The 12,740-nt window shown below is 53.4% G+C and overlaps 2 protein-coding genes across 4 annotated transcripts; one reads left to right on the forward strand and one right to left on the reverse strand.

The window, feature by feature from the left end:
* Positions 1–3,928: 3,928 nt before the first annotated feature.
* Apoa1 (apolipoprotein A1) lies at positions 3,929–5,801 on the forward strand. The gene is made up of 4 exons (XM_050156358.1): positions 3,929–4,031; positions 4,226–4,287; positions 4,462–4,618; positions 5,142–5,801. The coding sequence occupies exons 2-4, from the start codon at positions 4,245–4,247 to the stop codon at positions 5,737–5,739; spliced, it is 798 nt and encodes a 265-aa protein (XP_050012315.1). The 5' UTR covers positions 3,929–4,031; positions 4,226–4,244; the 3' UTR covers positions 5,740–5,801.
* A 2,674-nt stretch (positions 5,802–8,475) lies between these two features.
* On the reverse strand, positions 8,476–10,652 carry Apoc3 (apolipoprotein C3). 3 transcript variants are annotated; one of them, XM_050156359.1, is made up of 4 exons: positions 10,579–10,652; positions 9,956–10,023; positions 9,725–9,836; positions 8,476–8,764 (listed from the first exon to the last, which is right to left on the reverse strand). In XM_050156359.1, exons 1-4 carry the CDS (start codon positions 10,614–10,616, stop codon positions 8,644–8,646), a joined length of 339 nt encoding a protein of 112 aa, XP_050012316.1. In that variant the 5' UTR covers positions 10,617–10,652; the 3' UTR covers positions 8,476–8,643. The 3 variants fall into 3 exon arrangements, with proteins under 3 accessions (XP_050012316.1, XP_050012318.1, XP_050012317.1); XM_050156361.1 differs by lacking the exon at positions 10,579–10,652 and adding an exon at positions 10,506–10,530; XM_050156360.1 differs by lacking the exon at positions 10,579–10,652 and adding an exon at positions 10,453–10,528.
* Positions 10,653–12,740: the final 2,088 nt, after the last annotated feature.

Genomic DNA, 12,740 nt, shown 5'->3' on the forward strand with positions numbered 1-12,740 from the left:
ATGGCTCAGTGGTTAAGAGCACCAACTTCCTGAAACTCACTCCACCTAGAACTCCAGTTCCAAGGGCTCTGACACACTCCACAGACACCAGTACACAGATGGCATATACTCATACAGATAAAAATCTTTCAGCGAGGGGCACATGGGAAAGCCTTTGAGCCCCAGATTGCAATGGGATTGTTCAGAGGAGAGGACACCATCTTGGGCGAGCTCCTGGAAGTCCTGAATCTGGGCACCCTGCTGAGAGGCCAGATGGGTTTGGAGCTGGTAATGGGTCCTAAGGACTCCCAAGAAGTCAGTACACCTTTTGCCACAGGTGCTTCTGGCAGCGTCATCAGGCACCTTCAGCTAGAGGTAGGGTGGGTATCCAGGGCAGCAGGGTTCACTCTCCGGGCTCAGGGAAGGGGACTTCCTGGCTGTCTTTGTGCTGGTGCCAGGCCCCACCCACTCAACCACAAAATTCTTAATTCTCCTGAGCAGGAGGCAGAAGCAACATGCAGAGTTGGTGACAATACCCTCACTGTAAGAGGGCTGTCCATCAGGAAACCTTGGGGATCCAGCCTGCTTAGGGAGACCCTCCCCAGCCCCAGCTCCCCATCCCTACCAGCACCATCTAGAACATCAGGTACATGTTCCTAGAAGCGGCTGGCACCAGTGAAGGCCTGTGCCTTCCTACAACCCTTTGTCAGTCTGGGAGCCTTTAGTGTACCAATGTCATTCATCCAATAAATGTTTGGCAAGTCTCTGGTGCCAGGCCCAGCAAGGACAGAGTCCCTGCACTGCCCTGTAAAGATAATCGGCTGTGTTGAGACAGAAGTTGTGAAATGGGCTACATTCATGACTCCTGAAGCTGCCAGCACTCCCACGAGTGTTAGGGAATCCCAGCACTTGCCCAGTTCAGAAGTCAGTGTGGAGGCTTCCGAGATAAGGGAGTGATGGTGGTGGTAGAACCCATAGTGATGGCTCTGTCTCCACTCCCTGGTCCAGCCCTGGGCACCCAACACCTAACAGCGGCCAACCCCAGTCTCAATCTAGGATGACCCCATTTTATTGTTGATCTGTCCAGAAGGACTTCCTGTCCAGAAAGGCAATGTTTAGACTGGCTTAAGCCAAATGTCCTGTGATAAAGTGACAGACACTAGCAAGGAAGTGTGAAGGGGACAGGGGAAGAAAATGAGCGTGGTATAGATTACCCCAAGTCTGAGAGAAGCCTGGGCTACACACCAACACAGGAGCACATTTAATGCTCAGTAACAGGTTGTCCCAGAGTTCTGTACTCTAATGTCTTGGATCCCAATCCCTGAGCCACAATGTCCCTGAAAAGAATATGAAGGCTTCAGAAGTCAGAAGCCAGCCACCATCTGAAAACTAGAAGCCAGGCCTGATTCGCGGCCCCACCAGCACCATCTCAAGGCTGAGGGGCAAGAATGGCCTTAGCAGCTCTAGGCTGCGGTTTTCTGACAGGTAAATTACTAAGGGAGAAAGCTGACCTCCAGCCTAACGGGATGTCTCAAGGTAACTGGAAGTGAGTTGATGACCACGGAACTGAGCATATATTAGCTCAACGAGTTAGCAACCATGATTTCAGTAATGAGCCAAAGAGAAAGTTGGGACTGGAGAGCAGGCTGGAGGCCAACAGGTAAGCTGCTCAGATTCCTGCCCCACCCCCTGAAAGATCTAAGAAGCTGCCCCTGTGGGGGGCAGCTTTCAACATTCTCTCAAGCAGGCCACTCCCTCTGCATGCTCCCACAGACATGGGACTAGTTTGGTCCTGGGAAAGGTGTCCTACATCACAGCGCCTACAAGCCAGGCACTCGCCTTGACCCGTTTCTGCTGCCAGCAGCTGGGGTCACAGGCCTATAATACAAATGTGTTCATGGCGGTGAAATTAGGATTCTGGGACGTGGAACACTTACCATTTGCTTCTGGTTACCTTTCAACAGTTGTGTGCACATGTTCAAGTTTCATGGTTAACACAACACAATTATCTCAAGCTCTAGAGATATCTCAAGTTCATGGTTTAAACTTCTGAACTTCTAAATGCATGGTAGAGTGGTGTTCCCTCTGAAAACTTGAGTTTTCATTCAGAAAAAATGTGCACCTTCGCTTCCCCCAGCATCCATGGCTGGGCAGCCAGTACCCCTTGGCTCATCACCACTGCCAGCACCCACATCGCTCTACCCCTTGCTCCCGTTCTCAAATTTTTTCCTTGGCTTTGGCCCTGCAGCCTCCTCGTGCATGTTGAAGGGCCCTTGTGATTACTGTGCCCTCTGGATATTCCAGGCTGCCTTCCAGCTCAAGTCCCTTAGTCACATTTTCCACGTTAGGCAACAAACAGCGGTTCCTGGCATCAGGAAGTGCACACGCATCTCCATCCTGTCATTGTGCTTCCCACACGGTGACTGGGATCATAACGAAGGCATGGCTTGTTCTGTCATTATCTTCCCTTAGCAGATAAGAAACCCAGGGATGGGAGGTTATGTAACTCGTCCAGGTCACCTGGAGAATACGTAGCAAAGCCCAGGTTCAAGCCAAGGTTCTTTCAGGTTCCAGGGCCTCCTAGGATGGGAGCGGCTGGAACCCAGCCACTCCCAGAGCTGGAGAGACTCCTGGCTGGTTTCTAGAGAGATGGGGAGTTTCTGAGGAAGATGGGCAGAGCACATGCCTTCCCTGAGTCCCAAGTGCAAAGACCTGGGCTCAAGGTCCATACCTGCCCTGCCTCTGAGGCTGAGAGATGTGGGACACAGCAAATTCCTTCCACTCTTGCCGACTAGTTCCTCATCTAGAAGCAACTTCATAGGCGAGGCCTGAACAGATGGTCTCAAAAGTTCCTCTTAGCTTGGTAATGCACCGGTTCCATTATGCGGTTTCATGGATGATCTGGGCTTTTTAAGATAGTCTCATGTAGCTCAGGCTAACCTCAAAACTTGCTGTGTAGCCAAAGCTGGTTTTGAAACCTCGTGCAAGGATTGAATACGTGGGCCACCGTACTCAGCCTCCCATACCCAGCTGCCCAGTTCTCCCATACTGAGGATGGAGCCTAGGCCCTCACCACTCTGGGGAGGCTGTTATAATTGAACTGCATCAGCCCCTTTTGGTGGTCATGGTAGATGGTGAGGTTGTCTTTGGAAGGGAGGCTGGATAACATCTACACATAACAAAAACCTTGGCAGTCAGAGAAAAAAACAATAGCAGACTCCTTGTCTAGCCTGGGTATCCCCAGCAAAACACACACACACACACACACACACACACACACATTTTAAAGCTAGGCTTGGTGCCATAATCTAGCGCTTGAAGGATGAGGCAGGGTATCTTGGGTTGGAGGTAGGCTTGAGCTACAAAGAAAGACCTTATCTCCAAAAGGAAGAAAAGAGGGGAGAGGGAGAAAGGAGGAGAGAAGGAAGGAGCTGACAATCCCATGCTGGTCTCATATGAGTCTTCTGAACTGTTAGAGGGGGTCTTCACCCTCAGTCTGGGACCCTGAACCCCTCTGCATTTCACCCAGGCAATTCCATGGCACCTCAGCTGTTCTTGGATTTAGGGATGGGAGGCCTCTCAGGCACGTGGCATCTGCAGAGCTGCATACCCTACCTGGGGGGCCAGGATGAGGTGAAAGGATCAACTCCTTGTAATGCAAGAAACTTTGGAGAGGGAGTGTGAGTGCAGGAGCCCAAAGTTCCCTAACCCCCGCCCTGCTCCCAGCATAGAAGTACAGGAAAAGGATAGTCGACTGACTTAACCCTGGGGACCCCCTGAGTGTGCAGCCGCTCCCCTGCTGCCCCCACCTGAACCCTTGATCTCAGCTCTGCAGCCCCCGCAGCTTCCTGTTTGCCCACTCTGTTTGCCCAGCCTCAGGAACACAGCTGATCCTTGAACTCTTAAGTTCCACATCGTCAGGACAAGTAAGCAGAGACAGGGCCAGGGTTGGGCTTATCAGTCTTCCAGCCCAGCCCCTGCCTACAGACATAAATAGGCCAGGGGAGATGAGCCGGGCACTCACTCCGGGACTGTTAGAGAGCTCCAGGGAGGTAAGTGAGGCTGGCTACCTGCCCTAGGCTACTCTGGCTCCCTAGTGCCTCCCAAGGGATGTTCCACTCTGTGGGTATCTGGGCCTTTTCCCACTCTACACCCTTATTCTTTCACTGGCTTGAATGTGGGGTGCAAGTGTGGGGCTCCTACATGACAGGGGCTCCCCTTCAGCCCAGCAATTCTATTTCTTCAGGTCACCCACACCCTTGAGGATGAAAGCTGTGGTGCTGGCCGTGGCTGTGCTCTTCCTGACAGGTAGGTACCTCCAGCCTAGAGAAGCAACAGTTGGAGTGGAGTGGGCTTCTGCTTAGGCCCCCATGGCCTACCTTCCTGGGCAGAGAATAGAATTCTCTCTGGTCTCCTTCCTGACTCTTCAGCTCAGACCCCAGCCCAGAGATGGTCTGACATAGGTCTCTCCTGCATCCCCAGGGAGCCAGGCACGGCACTTCTGGCAGAAAGATGAGCCCCCCCAGAATCCTTGGAACAGAATAAAGGATTTCGCCACTGTGTATGTGGATGCGGTCAAAGACACCGGCAGAGACTACGTATCCCAGTTTGAAACCTCCGCCTTTGGCAAACAGCTTAAGTAAGAAAGGACCCAGCCTGGGACCTTGGAGCAGGGCAAAGGTTGTCCATCTAGGGTGGGCAAAGAGGCCTGCGAGAAGATGCCGTAACTTAACTGGCCAAATCTTCACCTGCTAGCCTACCATTTGGGCACCATGGCAGGTTCCAATGAAGGAATAGGGATGGGATTCACCTGGGTGGAAGGTAACCACAGCCCCTCTTTCTGCCTATGAATGCAAAATTCCCTTCCCCTGGGTAACCCCCAGTACTGGTCAGTCCCCTGGGTAACCCCCAGTACTGGTCAGGCAGCACAAAAAGGGAACTGGCCTGGCAACAGGCACCAACCCCATCTGTGTCCTTGGTACCTCAGGCCATGTGTACAGAGGGATGTGGAAGCAGGGGTAGGGAGTTTGAGGGGTGCATGTCCCGGGAAACTAGAAATACAACAATTGCACTTTCGGAAACAGGTGGCACCCAGACTGCCCCAGACCTGGGGCAGTGCAGGATGCCTGGGGCCTTCTCTCAGCTGCTCTCTCCTCCTCCAGCCTGAATCTCCTGGAGAACTGGGACACCCTGGGCTCATCCATTGGTCGCCTGCAGGAACAGCTGGGCCCGGTGACTCAGGAGTTCTGGGATAACCTGGAAAAGGACACAGATTGGCTGAGACAGGAGATGAACAAGGACCTGGAGGATGTGAAGACGAAGGTGCAGCCCTATCTGGACCAATTCCAGAGCAAGTGGCAGGAGGAGGTGGCTCTCTACCGCCAGAAAGTGGAGCCTCTGGGCGCCGAGCTGCGTGAGGGCGCGCGCCAGAAGCTGCAGGAGCTGCAGGAGAAGCTGACCCCTGTGGGCGAGGATCTTCGTGACCGCATGCGCCAGCACGTTGACACTCTGCGCACAAAGTTGGCGCCCTACAGCGACAAGATGCGCGACCGCCTGGCTGAGCGTCTGGCCCAACTCAAGGACAGCGCCACCCTCGCAGAGTACCACACCAAGGCCACCGAACACCTGAAGGCGTTCAGCGAGAAGGCCAAACCTGCTCTGGAGGACCTGCGCCAGGGAGTGATGCCCGTGCTGGAGAGCTTCAGGGTCAGATTAATGAGTATGATCGACGAAGCCAGCAAGAAGCTGAGCTCCCAGTGAGGAGCCCACCTCCGCTCCCCACCCCTGCATTTGCTTTCTTAGAATAAATCTTTCCAAAGTGGGATGGCTTCTTTCTTTGGGGGACATAGGGAGATCGCTAAAGGGACATCCAATGATGCGGGGACGTGGTACTGCAATGGGGATTCCTTTGTGCAGGACTCCTCAGTTCTCCAAGCTCACTCAGGCTGGGCATGAGGCTGATTAAGAGTGTGAGACAGAATCCCTGTCCTAAGAAGGCTCGGAGGGAAATAGATGGCCAGGCAAAGTAACAGGGAGCCCCTTGAAAAGTGCTCCCCCCCCCAGAGGCTCAAACCCCTAGTGCTGAGGCCCCGATTGGGAAAGGACCGGTTTCCTCTGCCAGAAGTGTTCCCAGGTGGGGTCCACTTGGGCAGACGATGTGTGAGCATCTTCCACTCCCTGGAGCCAGGATCCCTCAATTAGCCAAAGAGACTGGAATTATTGGACAAGTGCAAATAAAATGCCTGGAATTTAATTCTCTCTCATGAACGAACTCCAACCCCTCATCAAACTTCTCTTTTTCTTTCCCTCCGGCAAGACTCCCACGAAATCATCCCCCCACTCGGAAACTGGCCGGCTGTGAAAGGTAGCTGTCACCATGGCTTTAGCCACTCTACCTGCCAGCTGGGCAAAAACCCTTCGTGGTGCTGATCCCCACGTTTATTAGAGAGGCCTTCATATCCATCTCCACATCGCAAATGTCCATGTCTGCTGGGGAGCTGATGCTGAAGTTAGTCACTGAAGGAAAGGTGGGACGGGATTAATTGTCTCCTGAAGCTCAGGAGGCAGACGAGGATCTCTGTGAGTTCGAGACTAGTCTGGTCTACAGAGAGCCAAGACAGCCAGGGCAACACAGAGAAACCCTGTCTTGAAAAACAAAACAAACTTTTATTACACTGGGCTAATAAGATGGCAGGCTCACAAAGTAGAGGCAATTGCCACCAAGCCTGAGAACCTGAATTTAGTACTTGGGACTCACTACACACACACACACACACAAATATAAATAAGTGTAATTTAAAATTTTATTAGATTTATTTAATGTGTGTGGGTTTTCACGTGCCACAGAACATGTGTGGCACTCAGAGGACAACTTACAGGAGTTCTCTTTGTCCACCATGTGAGTCCCAAAGACCAAGCTCAGGCCGCCAGGATTAGAGTAGCAAGTGCCTCTACCACCTGAGCCATCTTGCCAGTCCTTGTTTAGTTACTTATTTATTCATTTCCTCCTGAGACAGCGTCTCAGACAGACCAGGCTGGCCTCAAACCCAGTCTGCAGCCAACGATGCTCTTTAACTTCTCATCTTCCTGCCTCCATCTCCCAAGTGCTGGGTACAGGGGTACAGGGCTGTACCACCATGCCAAGTTTATGCAGTGCTGGGGCTCAAACCCAGAGCTTTGTGCATGCCAGGCAAGCTTTCTACCAACTCAGCTACACACCAAGCCCGGGTTGTTCATTATTAAGACCAGCCTGCTGCAGGCGCACACAATTACTTAAAAAAAATTTTTTTTAAAGTGTAACAAAGTACTCGTGTTCATGCAGGTGAGGGTGTATGCACGTTCTCACAGGAACAACCTTTCTCTTACTCGACTGGCCCCTCTTCATCCTCGTGTTAGTACGCAGGTGGTCTTCACACATCCGGGGAGTCCCTCTCCCTCCTCCCAAGGCTCCATTCCCATCCCCGGTGTATCTTCATGAGCCCCTGGATGAAGGGGTGGGCTTTTAAACCCCTAATCACACAGAGCGACAACAGGTATCAAGCCAGGTTTGGGCGGGAAGGCTTCCAGGTGTGGACACCGAGACTGCCAGCTCTGGGCGGTCAGGAAGAGAAGCCCCTGTTGGATTTCCAGAGAGAACGCAGTCCAGGCAGCTGGGTGTGCCGGTGCTGTCCAGAAAGGAGCCGCCAACACCTGGCAGAGGCTTTTCCCATGACCACAAAGTGGAAAATGGATGGCTGGCCCTGCAATGTGCTTGCTCTTGACCCAAGGCAATCCCTGTCACCTCTCTGAACACTGGCCATTGATTCTACAGGGTGAGCGACCTGTTTTGTGACCCTGGATCTCTCTGAAGTCAGTGCTTTGGGGTGGTGGGAACATAGTAAACAGCCCTGTTGGGATTCCCAGGACCTTGGGTCTCCATGCCAGTCTAAGAGGTCAGGCAGTGGAGCTACCACAGTGAAGACTGCTTACCAGGCACCTGGACTGCACAGACGCTACGCCCCGTGCTTTTGAACGCTACTATTTCATCTTCATAACAAGCCTGCTGTGCAGGGGGCGGATCGTGCCCACCTTATACATAGGAAATGGAGGCAGCTGCGATGCAGTGGGGGCAAGCCTTAGCCAACCAGCCTCCCACCCCGCTTCCTTCCTCTCAGGGGACTTCATGGCACCAGGCAGCCTGGAGCACGCAAACCAGTTACCTGGGCTTCGTGATCACATCTGACCTCAACTCTGAAGATGACATTCAAGGGCCAGCTAGACAGTATCCCTACTCAAGACACATTGTCCCTCCACTTGACAGTTTGTCACAGGCTGTAATTGCAACTCTGTTGCCTGATTTGCTCTCTCACCTACGCACATCAAGGCAAGCAGGTAAACAGAACTAGTCCGGCTTACAAAGGAAGACATGCCCCGGAGACAACTAAAGAGGTGGAGGAGGCAGAGCCCAGCACCACTCATTCCCGTGCCCAGACATCATGGTCCGTGGGACACCCCCACTCATGGCAGCTTCTCATCCAGCTTTATTAGGAGCAGTCTGTTTAGGTGAGGTCTGGGGAGGGGTGAAAACACGAGAATACTTTTCCTTCCAAGCAACCTTCGGGGGACACCCAGCCTGCCCAGAGGCAAACAGGATGGACGAACAGGTACATTTGGACTATAGAGGTCTCAAGGCTCAGCAGCTGGGGTTAGTTGGGCCTTGAGGGTAGAATCCCAGAGGCCGGAGAACTTGTCAGTAAAGGTGCTCCAGTAATCTTTCAGGGAGCTGAGGCCACCGTCCATCCAGCCCCTGGGGGTTAAAGCAATAAGAGGCATCCATCAAGGTCCCTGTGAGAGGTTCCCCTGCAGGCAGCCAGAACCACAGAGCCCTATTGGCTCTCCCAGCCATCAGCACCACCTCACCTAGCACCAGCCCGGAAATGCCTGCAGCTAACTCCCAGGGTGGAAGAGATGGCAAAGGTGGTGGAGGGGGAGCCTAATGTAGAATTCTACATTTTCCCTGGTTGGACCAGACCTTCGTGGCTGCCCCACCCCACCGCATCAAACCCCTTTCAGGCCTGAGGGTAGGGTGATGCTTAAGGTCAGCCTGTCTTTGTGGTCAGTGTAAATAGTGTCCTGAAGGTGTCCCATCGCTGGCTCTACACGTGTGGGGCAGAGGGGGGCAGCCTCTCATTTGAAAAGTTACTGGAGGACCCATGAGCTATGCGATCTAGCCAGATCACCTAACTTCTCGGAGTCAATTTTCTCCCCTGCAAAGCTGGGGAAATCATACCCTCTCCACAGCCCGTTCTGGGGACAAAGAACATTTGTCAACATCTTCTGCTGCATGGGTCAATAACAAATGTCAGTCAAAGCCCTGGGCCAGCAGGCAGAGGTGACGACTGGACCCACAGTAGGCAGATATCTAACACAGATTGGACCAGGGGCAGAGCCCTGCAACACAGGCTAAAACTAGAGCAGGTGGGCCCCCAAGCGAGCCGCTAGCCCCAAGCTTGGAGAAGAGAACGTGCAGCCAGGGCTCTATGCACCTGAGGCTGCTCCAAGGAGAAGCAAAGGAGACAGAAGAGGGCTGCTTGCTCTGCTTCTCACCTCAGCCACAGTACCCAGAAAAGGCCCCACAAAGGAGCAGAGGCTCAGACAGGCCCAGACCCTGGGGAAACTGGGGGAACCGCGGTCTCTGTGTGGGAGTCTCAAGAAAAGGGCAGGGGGAGGAGGGGAGGAAGCAGGAGAAGAGAGCCAGTAGGCATACCTCGCCTGCACAGCCATCTCGGACTCCTGCACACTGGTTAGAGCATCCTGTACCTTCTTGGCGGCCTGTCCCACGTAGCCCAGCAGCAAGGACCCTTCTACCTCTTCAGCTCCTGCGAAAGAGTGGAGCTGAGCCCTGCCAGCCCACAGCTCCTCCGCAGCCCCCACTCATCAGGGCAGGGTCCCCAGACAGGCTCTCATAGAAACCCCAGCCCCAACTCCCAAAACTCACGAGCAGATGCCAGGAGCGCCAAGAGGGCCACGATGAGGAGCACCCGGGGCTGCATGGCACCTCTGCACCTGCAGGAAATTGCTTGTGAGAGGAATCTGTGGAAGGACCCACCCTACTGAGTCCCTTCCCTGGAGACTGCCATGGGTCCTGGGGTGAATCCCAAGCCCCTCTCCTAATGATATCCGCTCTCAGACAGGGAACTATAGGAGATCCAGGCCCCAGGGTAGGGTAGAAGGTTGGGTGTAGAAAGCCTCCACAGAATGGAACATCTGCTCATTCTCTCCCCTGATGTGCTGGGTGACATCAGGTTTCTGTCCCTCCCTAGATATCAGTGTTTCTGTCTGTAGCAGACATGAATGTCAAAGGCTTCCAATAGCTCTGGGCATGCTGAGCAAGAGACAGCATGACCCAGTTCCAGTCAGCTCTGCCACTACCCAGTGCAGGGCTTTTGGTCCAGTGGCCTCCCCTTCCTCAACTTCTAGCCCTCCCCCACTCACCAGGAACCCAAGGGTGGAGGCTACTCATGGATCCCAAGCCTTTCATAGGCTACCTGGCTGGCTGGCAAAGGCTTCCTCTGGCTCTCTGTCCCCTCCCTCCCTGCCTGTCCTCCCCAGGGGCATTACCTGGAGTAGCTAGTTGCTTCTAGGGATAAACTGATCATGCAAGCGGGAGGGCCCTGACCTGTTTTATATTGGCCCCAGGATGGGACAGCGGGCACAGAAGGCCCAGTGAGCTGGCCAAAGGTCACCTGCTGAGCAGTTCAGACCAGAGCCTGAGGCAGGGAGGCCATGCAGCCAGCTGCCAGAAGAATTGAGAAATCCCTCTGAGATTGCCCACGCTATTTACCTCCACCTCCACAGCCAAAGGCTCAGCTACTTGCTTCCCCAATGAGGCTGGTGGGATGGAGAAAGGCTTAGAGGACAAGCCTAGGGCCTCAGACCGGCTTTAGCCCTTCACATTGACCTCACAGACCCATCTCTCCTGCACAACCCAGACAATAGCCTGGAGCCAATGACAGGCCTCTGCAGAAGCCACTTGGAGGCCTCGGGGTAGAAAGGAATGGGGAGTCTGCAGCCACAGATCAGCAGTGGCAGGATTCGGGTGGGAGGTGGCAAGGGGGAGGTCACACGTGCCCCCCTCCACCTCCACCAAAGGCCTCCACCCACCGCTGTGTTCCCAGAAGTCCCCTCTGCTGTACCCGGGCAGGGGTTGGTGAGAGAAGGGCAAAGATCATGCTAAACCCAAGGCCTTTGCCCCTCCCTCTGCCATGTGCCTCCTCCTGCCCTCTGGACCCATGATAGCATCCTGAGATGGGAGCAGGGCTCGTGGCTGGATGATATCTGACCCCTACATAACCCCTGACTGTCGGGGCAGCAAGGTATGGAAAGTCTATTCACAAAGAAGGGCAAGGAGGTGCTGTGGGGCAAACAGCTGCCCAGGAGGGCCCTCAGACTTCTTGAAACTAAGATGTCCCCTGAGCTAGTACTGAGAACCACAGCCCAGACAGGCAGCATTGGAGGACATTGCCTTTTGGATGCGAAGACCTTGGAGTCAAGAAATTCTAGGTTTAAAGGATACCTTTGGGACTTGGGAAATAGGCCAGTTGGGCAAAATGCTCTCATCTTGCAAGTGTGAAGACCTTAGTTCAATCCCCAATATCCATGTAAAACATGGGTGTGGTGGTATCCACTTGTAATCCCAGCACTGGGGGCAAGGAGATAGGTGGCAGACAGGTAGCCAGCTACCTGGAGCTGATGGTCAGTCAGTCAGTCTATCCCCTTCAGTGAGTCCTGGATACCACTGGGTGTGGACCCATATTTCGATATGGCACAAAAGCCATTACCCCGGTCCGAGCTGATCACGTAGCTCTGTCTGTGCCCTTAACAAAAGAAGCTAGGAGCAGACCCCGTTTCTGATACCACTGAGAGACCCTGTCTCTGAAGCAAGGTGAACAGCTCTTGAAGAATGTCTGAGACAGACTAACAGCTGGCTTCCACAGGCATACACGTCACATGTGTATATGCACCTGCGCACACACAAACAAACACGTAACTGATCTTTGACACTGACTCACATGGTCTGTGCTCAGGAATGTAACACCTCCAAGCCTCTGTTTACCCTGCTAATGGGGACAGAATACTGATTTCCCAGAGCGTAGAGAAACATACAGCAGCTGGCTCAGGGCAGGACTGACTCGCAATCCCCCCACCTCCTTAAGCAGGGACAGCTGCATCAGAGATGGGAAGAGGTAGAGAAATGGGACTTTTAGTAGGCAGCGTCCTGTCTACACGACAGCGGGGCCTGAGAAAGGAGCCTGGCTTTACCCCTGAACTCCTAATCCTTATCTTTGCCTGACACTTGAAACTCGGTCTACCAGAAACTCATCCTTTTGACATAAGACTGTTTCTAGGGAGACTGGGATAGCATTTCCTTATGAGTCCAGCACTACTCTGGAAACAGGTAGGGCGATCCTGGGTTGGGATCAGCCTGGACTACGTACTGTGACCCCGGCTCAAAACAAAATAAACAATAGTTTGTTTTCTGTTAAAACGTAAGTTGTCCAAACCCTGTGACTTAGAAATTGCTAACTCCATTTTCTGGCTAAAAACCAAAGGCCCAGGGCTGGAGAGATGGCTCAGAGGTTAAGAGCATTGCCTCCTCTTCCAAAGGTCCTGAGTTCAATTCCCAGCAACCACATGGTGGCTCACAACCATCTGTAATGAGGTCTGGTGCCGTCTTCTGGCCTGCAGGCATACACACAGACAGAATATTGTATACATAATAA

This window comes from Alexandromys fortis, unplaced genomic scaffold, assembly GCF_014885135.2.
Source record: "Alexandromys fortis isolate MF-2015 unplaced genomic scaffold, M_Fortis_MF-2015_v1.1 scaffold_89, whole genome shotgun sequence".
Classification (NCBI taxonomy): domain Eukaryota; kingdom Metazoa; phylum Chordata; class Mammalia; order Rodentia; family Cricetidae; genus Alexandromys; species Alexandromys fortis.

Bases quoted from the DNA above. Each gene is read 5' to 3' on its own strand.
- Apoa1 (XM_050156358.1), top strand. From the start codon at position 4,245: ATGAAAGCTGTGGTGCTGGCCGTGGCTGTGCTCTTCCTGACAG. The intron at 4,288-4,461 runs GTAGGTACCTCC...CTGCATCCCCAG, and splicing joins GGCTGTGCTCTTCCTGACAG to GGAGCCAGGCACGGCACTTC. The intron at 4,619-5,141 runs GTAAGAAAGGAC...CTCCTCCTCCAG, and splicing joins GCCTTTGGCAAACAGCTTAA to CCTGAATCTCCTGGAGAACT.
- Apoc3 (XM_050156359.1), bottom strand. From the start codon at position 10,616: ATGATCAGTTTATCCCTAGAAGCAACTAGCTACTCCAG. The intron at 9,837-9,955 runs GTGAGTTTTGGG...ACTCTTTCGCAG, and splicing joins GGCGCTCCTGGCATCTGCTC to GAGCTGAAGAGGTAGAAGGG. The intron at 8,765-9,724 runs GTATGCCTACTG...TTTAACCCCCAG, and splicing joins GAGATGGCTGTGCAGGCGAG to GGGCTGGATGGACGGTGGCC.